This window comes from Dromaius novaehollandiae, chromosome 15 (assembly GCF_036370855.1).
Source record: "Dromaius novaehollandiae isolate bDroNov1 chromosome 15, bDroNov1.hap1, whole genome shotgun sequence".
Classification (NCBI taxonomy): Eukaryota; Metazoa; Chordata; class Aves; order Casuariiformes; family Dromaiidae; genus Dromaius; species Dromaius novaehollandiae.
In genome coordinates, this window is record NC_088112.1 from 5,523,288 (window position 1) to 5,539,197 (window position 15,910).

Consider the following 15,910-nt stretch of genomic DNA (forward strand, 5'->3'; position numbering starts at 1 on the left):
GGTTCCTTTCCAGCAGATGTCGGGGAGATCAAAGCCTCTCATAAGAAGCAGGGTCTGTGGTCTGGAGACTTCCACAAGTTGCTTGGAGAAGACTTTGTCCCCTCCCTCACCCTCCTACCACACCCAATGCCACCCTCACTGTGGCTTCTCTGACCCAGACCAGCAAGCTGTCAAGGAGCCTGTCCCCCTTTCTGTAGAGGAGCTCTGTCCATGTGAGCGGTTCCTTCGCGTAAAGGGCAACCTCCTTTCCTCTTCTTCCCTGCCTGTCTTTGTGGCAGACCCTGCATCCAACCATCACCAAACATACATATGACTGTATGATCTGTCCCACCACATCATAGTCGTTCCAATGATGTCCTAGTTCTGCATCTGTAGTCAAACTTTAGCTCTTGCTGCTTGTTTCCCAGTCTGTGTATTTATAGGCATTTGTAGTTGTGCCCCTTTTTGACCTGGTTCTTCTTGCAGGCTCTCTTTCTCATCCGCAAGGGCACAGATGACACTGTCAAGGGAGATCTGGAGCAAACCAAGAGTAACTATACAACTCTAGGGACAAAGGTAAAGGGCATGGGAGTATAACAGGTACTGCATATACTTAGAACATTATTCTTCCAGCATAACATTTGCTCTCTGTATAGTAAAACCTGCAAACTCTCAAATTTGGTCAGGAGTTCCCGCAGGCTGGGATAAACATGCATTTCCTTGGAAGAAATGGGGTATTTAAATTGCTTGATTCTTCAGTTCATCATGCTGCGTTCTGCAGGTCTCAAACTTGACTTTTGATAGTAGTCTGCTCAATGGATAATATAGCGACTGCAGAATTGCAAAAGGTAATTCTTTCCTGTCTGCTTTTTTTAGCAGTTACAATTTTCCAAGTAATTTTTCTTCTTACTATAAAAATGAGGACAGATGCGTTATCTGCAAGCAGTTCCAGGTCATTTGGATGCTTTATGTGGGTTATTGACTAGGCACTACTGTAATGGACTTGAGGATGGACAGCTTATTCGCAGAACCTCTGAGATCAGTTTTCTTATTGTTCAAACAGGAGGAAAACACTGAGTCATACCTGAAAGCCTTTTGTAATCAGGAGGAACCATCTAATTTTCTCGAAGTAAAAGCTGTATTGTGTGGGTGCATTAGAAAAGCATTATGGACTGCAGCAGAGAATTTGTACATTTGAGCTATTTTATGTCTATTTAATTACCATTTAAATTATTTTCGAGACTGAAACTATCCAGTGTCCTACATGTGGGGCTATGCAACAACAGCAACAAAAATTATTAGATGTTGGATCATAAGTTATTCTGACTTAACACGCATAACAAACAATGTCAAAATTACTAGATCCCAGAATTACTCTGTTAACACACTCTGCAGTATTGTTCTCATGTTACTGAAGCTATGCAGAGTATTTCTGAATCCTTCCAGGAACTGGTGGGTTCTGGCAGGGGTTGTTTTTTCTCTAGTAACGTTCCTCCACTTGATCTTACTGCAGAGGAGAGAGGGGATTGGGACCTGCCCTCACAGAACTTAATAGGGGTTTGCACTACAAGGTGGTTGTGGAGGCACTGACTCTTTCTTCCTTGTTCCTCTTTTCTAGCATAACTGTTTCCTGGAGCCACTTAATTCCTGGCTCATGGCAACTGTAATTGCTTCTGACACTTGGTTAATGGGATGGAGAAGGAGTATGTGGCCTACATCTTGCACTATCAGCTTTTGGACTGGAGAGTCTTTGCTGGCAAAAGCAGCCAAGGAGTGTGTGGTGGGCAGACAGAGCCGAGGCAGTTTGAGGGAGTCCTCTAACACAGTGGTGTCAAACAATTTTGATGTTCGCTATTAGGTAAAGTCAGAATTGGAATGGAGTTAGGATGCAGGTCACAGATTTATTGTTGCAGGATGCCATCATAGATCAGCTCAAGCTGGAGGGGATCTCTGGAGGTCGCTTCTAGTCCAACCCTCTGTTCAAAGCAGGTCCAATTAGATCAGGTTGCTTAGGGTCTTGTTCAGGTGAGTTTTGGGTGTCTCCAACAGTGGAGATTGCACAGCCTCTCTGGGCCTCATTGCAATATTTGACCACCCTTACTGTTTACCAAAAAACGAAGTCCTAATTTTTAGTAGGAATTTCCTGTGTTTCAAACCTACATTAATTACCTCTTTTTCTATCATGATGAGTCTTCAAGAAGAGTGTGCCTCCATCTTTTCTATATTTTCCTATTTTACTACCTACTAGGTGTAGTTGTAGACTGCAGTCAGATCTTCCCCTAACCCTCTTTTCAAGTTCAATGTACCCAGTTCTCTCAGCCTCTGTATGTCGCATGCAACAGCCTCCTAGTCATTTTATTGGCCCTCTGCTTTACTCCTTCCAGTGGGTCACTGCCTTTCTAGTACAGGGAGAGCCTGATACTGGACACAGTGTTATAGATGAGCTTCCACAAATCATGAATAGAAGAGATTAATCCATTCTTTCACTCTGCTGGCTACACCCTTGCTAGTACAGTCTGGTCTACTGTTGGCCTCCATTGCTGCAAGGGTATGCTGCTGAGTGATGTTTTGTGGTCCACCAGGACCCCCACGTCTTTTTCTGCAAAGCTACTCCCTGGTCAGTCACCACCCAGACTGTATTTGTTACATGGGCTTATTTTTTCCTGGGTGCAGGACTTTGCATTTATTTCTGTTGAACTTGAGGTTTCTGTCAGTCCAGTTTTCCAGCCTGTTATGGTCCTCCTGGATTGCAGCCCTGCCTTTGCAGTACATTGATCACTCCCTCTGGTTGGGTATCATCTGTGAACTTACCGCATGAGTGCTCTGCCCTGTGTTCCGGGTCGTTAATGAAGAAAAAAAAAAAGACAATTTTGGCCCTTTTTTTTTTTTTTTTTATTCCTGAGGGACACCGCGGGCAATCAGCTGCTGATCACCACCCTCTAAGCCCAGTGGTTCAGCCAGTTTTCCACCCAGCTTATCTTTTATGTAGTCCGTATATCACCAGTTTGGATATAAAGATACTATGGGAGATTGTGTCAAAGGCCTTGCTGAAGTCAAGGTAACACATTTACTGCTGCTTTCTTGTCCATGGACATGTCTTCTTGTCACTTCATCGCAGAAAGCGATGGGGTTGGTCAGGCAGGATTTGGTACAGCTGTGTAAGTTGAAGCTGGCTCTTTCCAGTCACCTTGTTGTCCTTCATGTGCTTGAGTGTGAACAGTGTGGAGGCAAAAGGGTTGTTAGCAGTGCAATAAGATTGATAGCTCTTATACTTCTTGTTGCACCGTGGAAACAGCTGGCTAGATGACTAGCTGTCTCTAGCTGCTTCCACTCTGCAGGGTATTTCTTAAGGAAACTGAAAAAAAGATGTCAATCATGTTATAACAGTCTAGAATTAGTTTGGAAAAATAGAACATCTTTACAATTAGTTGTCACGTGAAATATTTAGAGAGTATTGGTCTACCTAGAAGTCAGTAAACAAATACTCTTTCATGGTCCTTTGAAAATTAATCATTTGACCATTTTGGTTTAAGAAGAAAAATAAGTTAAATCTTACAGAGGCGGAATGTACCACCTACTTTTAATAAAATAAACTTTAGCTGGCTATGATTTTGCAATTTTTCCTGTCTTTGTCTTTACAAGGGATATTCGTTCTTAAGCAAGTGATTTGGAAACTAATGGAATTTGCGCATTTCATAAAATCCAGTCCCAAGTCTTTCGTTCCTGCATTGCTTAAGTTGAGATGAAAATATGTTAAATCTGAAGATATGCAGATTGTTCTGCCAGAGGGCTTCGGGGCAATGTTATAACTGAGTAGCTGATCATGGTGACTTTGAAGTTCTTGGACTGGAGGCACAAGAGAAGTGCCAAGTGCTTTTATAGGGAATTACAGTCATTTAAGGTTAAGAGGCTAGTGGCAGTCTATACCCATTAAAGCCAAATTAACTCCATAGCAGAAATTCTGGAAAATAGTTAAAATGAAACAGATGCAGGGTGTGTAAAGAACAAGGAAGCCAAAAGCCCACATACAGAAATGGATACATCCATGCATAAGGGAGTGCATTTTTCTCCTCTTAACGGGTACAGCATTAACGTTACCAAACTAACCACCAAAGTGCGCCTAGAGAGAGATAAGCCTTACTGAAGACCTTTTTTGCCTCCAACTCTGCAGGGAGCATTTTTAAAAACGAAGAAGTGCTCCTCATGGTTGCATTTGCAGAATGCAGTAGCTAGCCAAGTGAATGGTTAACTCACCCACGAAAACACAGGTTTCCTGCAGTTCAGGTGTTGTGTATTTGTGTTGGTGGTTACCTTGCACAGTGACTGGGGGTTGGGAAAACAAACCCAACAGGAAAAGTTTAAAGGGATGACTCAGCTGTCATTCTAGCAGGTGGTTCGGATTGACAAAGTCCTTCAGCAATGTACTGGCAAAACAATAAAAGCCTTGTTTCCCAAGCGTGTGTGCTGCTTGAGTTATTTGGAGGAATTGGGCTAATGCAAAATATCAGTAACTCTTTAGATTCAGGAGTCCTGGTTCAATCATTATCACTTGAAGTTTGGCTGCTACATTTTGAATGTGGGTTACTGCCAAGCTGAACTATCATTTAAAATAAATATTTCTAACTGTGTTACAAATGCATAAGAAAAACATCACAGAGAGGTATACTCGCTATATTCTCAAAAATGTCATTGTTAAATTTATAAGAAAATTATAAATTTTCTTCTATTTCTCAGGAACTTTCTGATGTTCCTTGAATTGTATCCTAGTTGATGTTTATTTTAATGTGAGCTCTAGATTCACGTTGGCTTCAGACCTGTTTGGCTCTTAGGGAAGAGATGGTTTTGTTAATTCCCGAGTGCATTGTTCTGTGTGAGACACAAATTTTATGCAGCCTGTGGTGGTGGTGGGATCCAAAAAGTGAAAGGAACAAAAATGGACCTTCTATGTAGACTATGTTGGGTGCTGTTTTAATCAAGACTGTTTTCAGAGTAGCAGATTTTATGTTGATTTGTGTGCAACTCAAACATGACACAAATGTGTGTGGATTTGAGCTGGTATGTGGTAGTCACATAGAAAACTTAATTAGCAGGAACAGAAACTAAATTTTGGGCTTCAGGTTCTATGACTTTTATCTTTACCTCCGTGAGAAGCAGCTGGTTACGAAAGAATCATAGTGGTGTGTAACTTGGGCAGGATAGCTGTTTTTTGAAGTGTGTGGCAGTTAGTTCTTGATAAACACAGTTTACAGTTTCTCTACTGCTTTTATTGAATTCTTTGCCTCTTAATATAAATGGAAAAATATCTGAAAATTTGAATGCAGTTGCAACTGTTGCTCTAAATTCTCTTAAGATACCAGCTTACTCTTACTTTGCATATTTATTCATTTCATGTAATGCTTTGCTAGATTAGAGACATGGATTAATAAATAGTTTCCTAAATAGTGCCCATCTAGGACTTGTGGTGTTTATCACTGAGATGCAAAATCAGCCACTGCCATGAAACTATTGGAAATTGGAGATGATTTTCAGTTTTGTTGTTAAGAATGCTACTGCATTGGCTAGTCTGGGACCTCCAGAGTTCCCTGAAGAAAAGGAGAACTTTGCTGTATGAAACCTATTGACAATGAATAGCTTTAAACAAATGAAATAACTGGGTTTCTTCAGCAAAACAACTAACTTCAGGCAACTTCTTTCCTGACCAAAAGCTAGCGGTGTTGGGCCTAGACTCTGGTGGTTTCCCAGGTCAGAAAAAAATGCAGCTTAAAAAAGAAGGTGCATTAAATAGCCTGTCTTAATGCAAAGGCACTACTTGGAGTAGGACCACCAAGCCAAGATGGTTTTGTGTGCCTGTGACCTCGTACTGTGCCCAAACCTCACGGACATGAAAAAGGGATGTGGTAGGGGGTAGCGCTGAGACCTAACCAGCTGTGCAAGGTTTCTGACTTTGCAGCTAGTTCTGGTTGTCTAGTTATGTCTTTCTGGCTACAGAGCAGAAAAAAAGAAAGAGATCCCTGGGCCAAAGTGGAGAGTTAGATGAAAATACTCGAGTCTTAGGAGAGCTGTGGCATTAGTTGAAGGATTCACCTGAGTATGTCTAAGACCTAGAACTATGATGAGGGAACAAGTTTTGGATTACCTTGGAGATGAAAATGTACGTGGAAGTCAGCAGGTAGCAAACTGAGGTCTGAGTAATAGGGAGTTGCTACAATCTGACAGGTCATGTCACTTTCAATTTTTGCATCCTTGTGTATATAAGGTTTGGAGTTTTGTATAAGGATTTGGATCTGTATATAAGTATTGAATTATTGTTTTAAGATTGAAACAAGAATTCAGTGTGTGATTACCTTTGGTTATTGGTTGTTCTATAAAACTTGTGATATTTATTGTGTTGTTGATGCATTGTCAAACTCTATTCCAATCTTGTATATTAATGAATTATAGGCTCAGCAATGTCTAGCATGGGCATATTTATTTGCCAAAGTATAAAAGTCTAGAAGACAGAATATAGAGTCCAGTGATTTTAGCACATGGTATAATAAAACTATGACAAATGAACTTACTCTTCAAGTCATAAATTTTATAAATTTCCAGGATGAGGGTGAGGCTTCAGATGAACAGTATCCAGATGTGTTGGAAGAGTTTGGCAGCTCAGCAGAATAATTGTCAACTGAACAGAGGAAATCTATGCACTTCTAATGCTGTTTGAAGCTGCATAATGACATGCTCCAGAGAATGCCGGAGACATTTTAAAACTCTTAAATATCTGGTTTAAGTTCACTAAATTGTCTTTAGAGAAGAATGAAAGATGAAGCAGTTCAGAGGAATTCTTACTACGAAGCAGGATTTGCTCCAGTTGCTCCAAACATTCCTGTTTGTACACTGTGTGACTTGGTCTTCAGCATCTACAAAATGTGTATTGAATTAGATTGTTATTAGAGCATAGCAGGACATGTTTATGAGTAAAGCTCACTTTAACAGTTCAGTCTGAACTCATTTTCATGATGTCTTGTACCATTCCAATCTAATTCATGTTTCCATTTCCACTGAAATGATTGCTTCAGTGTCTATGTTTTCTTAAACCTGTCGCTGTGCCTGCATTGTCTTTAATGTGTTGTATGCTAAAATGAGAAATAAAATGGCAGGAGAGACATAATATCAACAGCATTACTAGAACTGGTGTAGATCACAGGTTCAGTTTCTTTTCCTCTTAGTGTGTGAGTGGTATCAAGTGAGCTGCTGATAGACAGGAAGACTGGAAGAAGTCACCAATTTCCTCAGTTGGATTTTCTTGATATTCTTTGGGACAATGTTATCTGAATGTGAAAGGACAAAGAATAGTAACTGGGCTTGTGTACACATGGGCCGAGATAGGTGTGTAGAGTAAGATCTAAGGTCCACTTGCCCCACATATTATGGAAAATGCAGGATTTCTGCACAATGTGATTTTTATCTTAGAATGAACGTATCTGCATGTGGTATTTGTTGAAACTGGATGTCAACTGAATTCACCTTTAGGATTACAGTATAAATTTCTCCATGTCTTTGACCCAAATAATTTCTTTTCAAAGCCGTTTCTGTGATTGCTTCCAGCAGTTCTCCTGAACAGTGATGTATTTGAAAGCCAATTAAGACTAGATGTGAAGGTTTAGGTTTTTGTATCTGAAACGCACTAGTGAGCCCATAATCAGCTGCCAAGCTTTTTATAAAGGAAACATAAAATATTATGTTGCCCACAAACACCAGCTGTAAACCACTAATGTCTGCAACAGTTCAGTAACTTCACAGTCACAGAATTTAACTGACAAATGGGTTAACCTGTGGCAATCGGCTTTTCAGCAGTTTTGTTAGACCTACTGTGAACAGGAGGAGGAAGTGTTACCTAGTTCATCGAGGTTTTAATCTGTTTTCCTTCAACTGGAAGAGGAGCCTTGAGGGAGGGCTTTTCTGGAACAGGTCAATGCTCAGAAGAGTACTGCTGCTTTTTAAAGCAGAGGAGGCAGTTCTCAATAAAATACCAAACAGTTTAAGGAAAGCTGAACTTAATGATGAACAGTTCTGTTACAGTTAGAGCATTGTCCAAATAATTTTACTTACAGAAAAGGGAACATTAGACTTGGTTACCAATCTTCAGGAAGACTTCCTGGAATGGTTGGATTTGAGGACTGAGTACAAATATAGGTTGTATCGTTCTTAAAGGAGTAGAGGAAAAGCAATCTCAGGATGTGTACTGATCAAGAAGTGTTATAGAAAGTGTTTCCCGGAATAGGGCGCTGCATATCCTGCAGAGCGCGGGTTAGCAGCAGTGTTCTCCGGAGCTGACGTGTTGGGGCTGGTCTCACTTACAGGCTTGAGGGGGGGAAAGAGGGAGGAAAGAAAAGATTTGCCATGGATATATGACAGGAATGCAGTTCTACATACACCTACTTCAGCTGAGTGAAACTGTACTGAGAACATGGTCCCAAAAGCTGGGCCACTGGGACGACGTTGCTTTGGGGACGTGGGCTGATCCAGAGCTGGTCGGGCAAATTCTGACCACGTGAGTGCTGTGTTTTGGTAGACCTTTTTGGAGACACAGGCAAGGCAAAACTTCTGAAGGAATGGCATGCAAAGCAGGTGGAAAACGACATGAAAGTGAAACGAAAGCTATCTGAGTATTGCTTCCTCCAGACTTAATTTTTTCCAATGCTGCTTGCAGTCAGCTTACCCTGGTGCACCAGTGAATAGTTCATGGTGCACTAGGATAGAGGAACTGAACTGAGAGCACAGAGAAATTAACCTGGAAAAGCAGAAAAATACAGACAGTGAGTCAAAGGTATTCTTCAAGAAAATCAAGGCTCAATCGAGAGAGGAATAAATGCAAATGGACAAGAATAGCGGGAACATGCAATGAAAGTACCATGTAGTTGTGTTGTCTTTCTTTTTTTTTCTTTAATGGACCTTTTTAAAGTATATTTGACCCAAGTTAGGTAAGGATACTGTATTTCTTTTGCTTGTTCTTATAGCTGAAATAAAGGGATTTTTTTCCCCCCGTCTGCTTACCATTATCATTAGTTCCTAGCTGTGAGAAGGAACATAGTTTCTTGACAGGAGAAGCTATTTCTTCGATCATTTAGGTATATCCTGCATTAAGACACTTAAACTGACTCTTACAAGTTTATTCTATTTATTTTGAAGCTATTTTGTCACTTGAGTCTTTCATTAGTAGTATTTTGACATTTATAAATAACCCTCAGAAATGAATTTTGATGCTATAAAACAAACTTGTTTTGCACTCTAGTGCCTCTCGCATACTGCTTAATTACCTTTAATCTTGGTAATGTCTTGCTTATACACTAGAGAGATTCATGCTAGGATTGATTATAGCAAGTGTTTGAAAAAGATTGCTGGAAAAAAGTGTTATGCGTGCATCCATGTCCATGTGACTGCAACTTTCAATGGCAGATTTCAGTAAAAAAAAATCTGACTATGGACAAATGTAGACTAGTTAGAATTATTGGCCTAAGCTTTTTTTTTTTTTTAATTTTATTTTTTTTCATGATTAATCCTTAGTCTGTTCTTCCTGTTGTCTATGGCAAATTTAAGTTGCAGCACCAAAAAGGCAAAGATATCAAAACTGTAGCTGGTTTGTCCCTGGTATGGATATTGTAGACATATATGCCTATTTTTTTTCAGTATAAACTGTGAGCTTAATCATCATCTTTGCAAACTTCTATTTTTAGGTGCCAAACTACCTTCAGTTGTAATGGCATAGTACTGTTTTGAGTTTAGTTTTTTTTTAGTTAGCTCTCCAGTTTCAGTAAGAGATTTCTCTGAATGCATCAGCATGGTAAAATGACATAAAAAGGAGCTAATTCCATGTTGGTCTGCATCTGAGGTTTAGATAGGGACCACGTGAGAGAGCAGTTAGGTATGTTTAGGAATATGAATGTTATTTTCCTAGATGAATCAGTACAATTATCTGCATTCATCTAAATATTTAATTTTGTTGATGAATGGAGGATAATGTTCATTTTAGAAAACTTTGTGTTTTCATGTTTAGAAGTATTTTGGGAAATTAATAGGTATACTAGGAAATCAGTTCTGTTTCTCCTCTGGATGAGGAAAATATACCTTTTAACAAGCTTAAACTTCAGAATACGTAATTGTCTTTTCTTTGACAATGTGATTTACTCCAGAAAAATGAAGTTTGTTACCATGACAATTGCTTTTCATTTGATAATTTAGAGGAATATAACTTCATGGTGGCAGAAAAAAAAGATCTTGCCTTGAAAATAAAATGGGAATAATTTTAATAACTTATGCTTGAACATTCACGTATTTCTTCGTAGAAGCAGTAGGTCTACCCTACTGATAGGGTTTGGAGGGAAGAGAAAAAAATAGGTGCAAGTAGCAGTCATCCTGAGTGCCTTGTATGGCAGTGCATGTACAATAGAAAACTACTGGAAATGGTGCAAGCCAGCACCCCCCCCCCCCCCATAGGATGCTATAAGAATGATTGCAAGTGATTAAAATGTTCTCAACTCTTCAAAGGCTTTCGCATTCTGCTTATAATACTACTTGTGGGAACTTAAATGACTGCCTAGGACAGCTTCAATGCAGCATTTGTCAAAATACAAGCATAATAGTGAAGGTATGTCTGGAATTTCTTAGTCCTACTGTTTCCTTGCATTCCTTTTTTGTACCTACAGAAATACTCAACTTGAAGCAGTACTTGAGAACATCTCTCTGTGTTTCCAAAATTAGTTCAGGGTCAAGGGTTGTGCAGGTTTCAGGTGATTGCCAAGCGTATGTAAAAGTAATCCTGTAATCTTGCGTTCTGTCTTGTTGAAGTTTACTTGAAAGGGGAGAGAAATTGAGCCGCCTTAATGCAGGAGAGGGGTATCTCGGCGCACGCTCATGTTGGGGCTGTGGTAAAACTGAAATGAATAGGTGAAGCTTCTGCTTTCCACTGTGAATTTGTGATCTCATCTTCCCTTTTATGAAATAAATTTCTGGCCTCGTGATTAGTTTTTCATATTCAATCTTTTTTCACTAATGACTATAGACAACAAAATTTGTCAAATCTGTTGTTTACAATCTTGTGATCTTCAGAACAAAAAATGAATGCTTTTTTTTTTAGCATGAAAACTGTTACCCAAAGACTTATGTCTGGGGTTTATTAGCAGCTTTCAGTGACTGTAAAATGTGATTCGGGGCGGGGGGTGGGGAAGTTGACTCCAATATTAGAAAATTCATTTTCATATAAAAGGCTGCTTTCATCTAGAAAACCCTCTGACGCTCGCAACAAATTTGCGGTTATATGATGGAGCGTATATCTGTTTTTATTAGTTCGATACAAGTTTGCCGCGTACTGTTCATTATGTTGAAGTAGGCATGGCTGGAGGTCGGGGGGAAAGGCTGGCCGTTGGCCTCGTGCCTGTTGGCTAGCACTGGGGCAGGCAGCGCAAACCGCCTTGTCCCCTGGAGCAGGCTCGCCTGGGAGAGCTCCTGCTGATGCCCAGCAAGGGCAAGTCCAGAGGGAGCAGAGAGCAACACAGGGCCCGTGGCACCAGCAGGTATCAGTACGCTTTTCTGAAGAACAAGGAAAAGAGACATAAGCAGACCTCCGAAATGACAAAAAGAGTCTTTACATCGGGAAACAAGGGGGGCTATTCTGAGTTTGTTGCGTGTCTAGAGGCATTAAATGCTAGTGTACCCTCCTTAAGGAGGGGACCAGTCTTGCATGGAGTATCAAATTATACATCCCTTGAATTATGACTTGAATAGAGTTTGACTCTAACTAAAGAGTATTTTGTTCTTATGTCTGTACTGTTAAGATACAAATTAGGTATTAAACTTTTCAGTGTTTTTGGTGTGCTCACTCCAAAGAAAAGCTGCAGAAAACTGGCCAGCCCAGGATCTGGTTGCAGGGCTTTTCCCTGTCACTGAAAAGATGTCAGTTACTTATTCAGTTTTGGAATCTAGAATATGAATTAGCGCAGACTGAAACAGTGCGGGAGGTAATGCTTGGCATAGGACCATGCCAGAGTGATGCGTTGCTGAATAACAGAGGTGTTGGAAAATTGGGAGCTTAAGTAAAGAGAGAAGTTGTGAACTGGCAAAGGGTGAGCATACATGGGAAACGGGTCAGTGTGATTAACAGTATCTTCTGAAAACCACAATTTCCAAAAAATTCCTATCAAGAGGCTGCCCAGTTAGAAAGCTTGAAAAAAGCTAATGCTGTTCCTGAATTTTGCAATTTTTCTTCTCATTTGGGTAGCATTAGAGTTCTGCTCACGGATGTAAGCAGTTCTCCAGCCGCAGGCTAGACTCGCTTGGGGTTAGATTACCACTAGAGCTTGATCTTCGTTTTGAGGCAGAGTGCTGCAGTTCAGCTCTGTTTCACCATCTGGGTCTTGAGATATTTTGCCTTTAGGAAATTGGGGTCTCGAGAGAGAAAGAAGCATAGAATGAGCACTGATGCGAGAAACTTCTTGTATGAGAGCAATGTAGTAATGGGAACTGCTGAACTGCTTTTTGAAATTTTAATTGAAAAATTGGTCTGTGCAATTTGAGCTGTTGATAATGCTCCACTGATGGAGTTACTTTTCTCCTAACTGCATCTTGGTATCAGTTATATTGCCTGAATGCTCTGTGTTTGTTTTTTTTCTTTTTCTCTCTCTCCAGTGATCTAGAAAAAAATAATATCACAAGAATCACGAAGACGGATTTTGCGGGACTGAAGAATCTCCGCGTCTTGTGAGTATAAAGTAAAACTTGACTTTCTTTAAAAGACTATTTTAGGCTGCTACTACTAGGAATGTCTGTAATGCTAGAGATCAGATGCTAGTGATTTGTGTATTATCCAGTTACTAGTATCTTAAACCAGGAAACAGTCCAGTTTACAACATGAAACAGTAAATTGAAGTTCCATATTAAAAAAATGTAGTTTCAGAGCTGTTTAATTGTTTGTATTTCTTGTTTAGCTTTTCATTAAATGCTATGTTAAAATTTTTGGTCTGCTTTAGAATCACTTAGGCTTTAATCAATTACATTGAAACAGTAGGAAATAGGTCTTTCAGATTTGGGCCACCTTAAGGTACAGTCCCATCAAGAGCAGTTTGCAAAAGTTTAAACATAATTTGATTTCAGAATATATGAAAGCTTTAGGACTTGTATGAAAAGAAAACTGGATTATTTTTTAGTTTAATATGAAATACTTAATAAAAAAAAGCTATAGGCGATGCTGTCTCTTGATCTAGAAGTTGAGTCAGGAGCTCAGCCGTACTTCTGAATTCCCCTTTTGATGCTCAAGGACCGATGTAACTACAAAACTTTATTCTAATATCAGATTAATAAAGGAAACTTGTCATTTTTTTTATTTCATATTTTAGCTTCTATGAATCTCAAATGGAACCATCAAATTAATGATGAAAATAGGTATCTATTAATTAGGTACCACTTAATAGGTATCTATTATAATTATACATAGAAATTTTTGAGCGAAAACAATCTTGGGTTAAAAGAACAAGAAATAGATTTGATTTTTTGAAGTTAGCTTGATATTACTCCTATCTTAATTGGCTGACTGCAGCATATTTGCTTTCAGTTTTGAATGAGATGGGGGAGTCATAACTGGAGTTACTTAAATAGATATGTTGTTAAGGTATCTTTGGGTTTCATTGAGAAATATCTCAGCATTTAATTTGAGCTTGGATAAATTTGAGTATTAGGTAATTAGATTTTATATTTGCTTCTGGTACTACAAGGAAAAGAACAAAATGAAGAAGTTGTTTCCATCCTTCCAGAAAAAGTCAGAGGCATTTTCTGTTTAATGGGAATTAATTTTTCCCCTGAAATTTCTCAAACAGGTCTTCTAAATTACATCTAATAATTTAGTTCTTCTTCAAATCACGAAACAAGCATACATATTGACATTTCAGCCAAAAATACTGTGGGGGTCTGGTATTTGCTTTCTGGAAATAAAATTCATTGCATTAATTTTAGACATAACTCAAATATATAGAGATAAATGTGTATGTGTATATGAGAGAGAACAGCTGGATAAGACAGAAACAAAATAGTTTCTGATGTGCTGAATTATTTGAGGATAAGCTTTGAGGCTCTCTGTATTTCTTGAGCTCTCAACTAAGGTTACTGTTGATTTCAGCCTTTGCTGGGCTTGTGCTTGGGCACTGCGTGTTGTGTAGCAATGCAAGTTGGCAAGTGTTGGTGAGAAACATTGCTAACTACCTTGTCAGGGAGACTGAGTCTGTGTGAATATATATATATATATATAAAAGCACTGGCGAAGACTTTTTTATTGAAAATTATTCTGAAATATGAAATTATTCTTTTTTTTACAGTAGGCAAGTAAAGGATAAAGTTCAAACATTTTTTAAAGATTTCATATCTACTTGCTGTTTATCAAATGCCATTTACATAGAAGTAACCACGTTCTGTCCATGCCATCTAGCTCACTAGAATTATTTTTTTGCTAGACTGTGCGCTTTACGCCAGTCACTAAATCTTAGAATTAAAACCTAATCTTCAGTTGATGTCAGCACTGATAGAGACAAGTTGGTTTTATTGCTCTATTCACCTTTCTCTGAAACGAGTGGCTATGTCAAGAGTTAAGAAACACCCAACCTCTCCAGTTCCCCCTTTGTGTTTCTTATGATTGCCTTCTGCAACTAACATTTTCTTCTCAGTACATTTTTAAGTAAGTCCTAAAAACTGCTACTGTTGAAATGAATGTTACATTAATTTAGTGATGATTCAATTAATGAATAACCTGGATGCTGTCAATGAAAATGAAGTCTTTTCTGCTACTACCTTAACTCTTTTAGAAGAAGTTGTCATGTACTAGGGAAATAGTTCAAATCCACTGAAAGACTTTTTTTCCCCTGTGTTATTTCTGTCATCTGTAGCAATGGTGTCATTTAGATTTCCTTGGCTCCTACCCAACTGTCAATACCATTTTGGAAGTCTGTATTAAAATGCTGTTTACAGATATTATGATATCATTTATGTCAATAGTTGTTTTGGTTTCACTGTGTTTTTTACCATTGACTGTAGTATCAGATATTGCCAGATGCCACTGCAGTCATTTATAGCCTTAATGGCCTTAACAAGAAGCAAAATCTGCAACTACCCTCTTATTAATTTGAATTTTTTCCTGTGTACCTTGCAGGTTTATATGATGTGTTTGTTCAGCCTTCATTATGGATAGCGTATGATATTTGCCACATAGAAGTCATAAGAGCTAAAACTGGAATACAGCTCTTAGAAAATACATATTTTATATTGGTTTTGTCCTCTAATATATGAAGAATAAGGAACTTCATTGTAATGTTAAAATATATTTGTATGGCTACTACATAAGTGATGATTAGGCAGAACAGAATTTCATGTTTGTCTATGTGAAAACTAGATCATAAAAGCATAACAGCCTCATTTCAGAGTATCTTTATTTGAATGTGTATAACTCCAGTTTAAATCAATAGATATTATTGCCTGCAGGACATCAAGGCAATGTTAGTGTTTAAAATGAGCAAAATAATTAATGTTTAAAAGCTTTATTACAGAGAGGAGAAACTATTTCAATGCACTGGCTTGGTCAGCAGAATTGGTGAGAAAAGCACCAGCATACATTTTCCTACAGGATTTTTTCTTCTTATTGATCTTGCACTGCTCAACAATAAAGCAAAGCTCAGTGCTTCAAGGTGCAGAATGCTCCATCTCCAGCTGAAGTATGCACTAGAGGGCAAATCAAGTTCGACTGGGACCAGTTGGTGTATGCTTGGACTAGGGCTTTTACCACTCTATGATGCGAAATTTTGTCTAAGCTATTTAGTCATTGATGATGAAATCTGTTGGTGATGGACTTAATCAGCTTGCTATCAGGGTGAGAGGAGCAAAAAGGCAGTGATAGATACTTCTCTTAAGCAGA

General features: G+C 38.8%; 1 protein-coding gene across 1 annotated transcript in view; it reads left to right on the top strand.

Annotated features, from left to right (window-relative positions):
- SLIT3 (slit guidance ligand 3) overlaps positions 1–15,910 on the top strand; it is a 509,126-nt gene that overhangs the window by 15,018 nt on the left and 478,198 nt on the right. Inside the window, exon 2 of the mRNA XM_026098439.2 lies at positions 12,646–12,717. Coding sequence (XP_025954224.1) covers positions 12,646–12,717 — 72 coding nt within the window. The remainder of the gene's footprint in view (positions 1–12,645; positions 12,718–15,910) is intronic.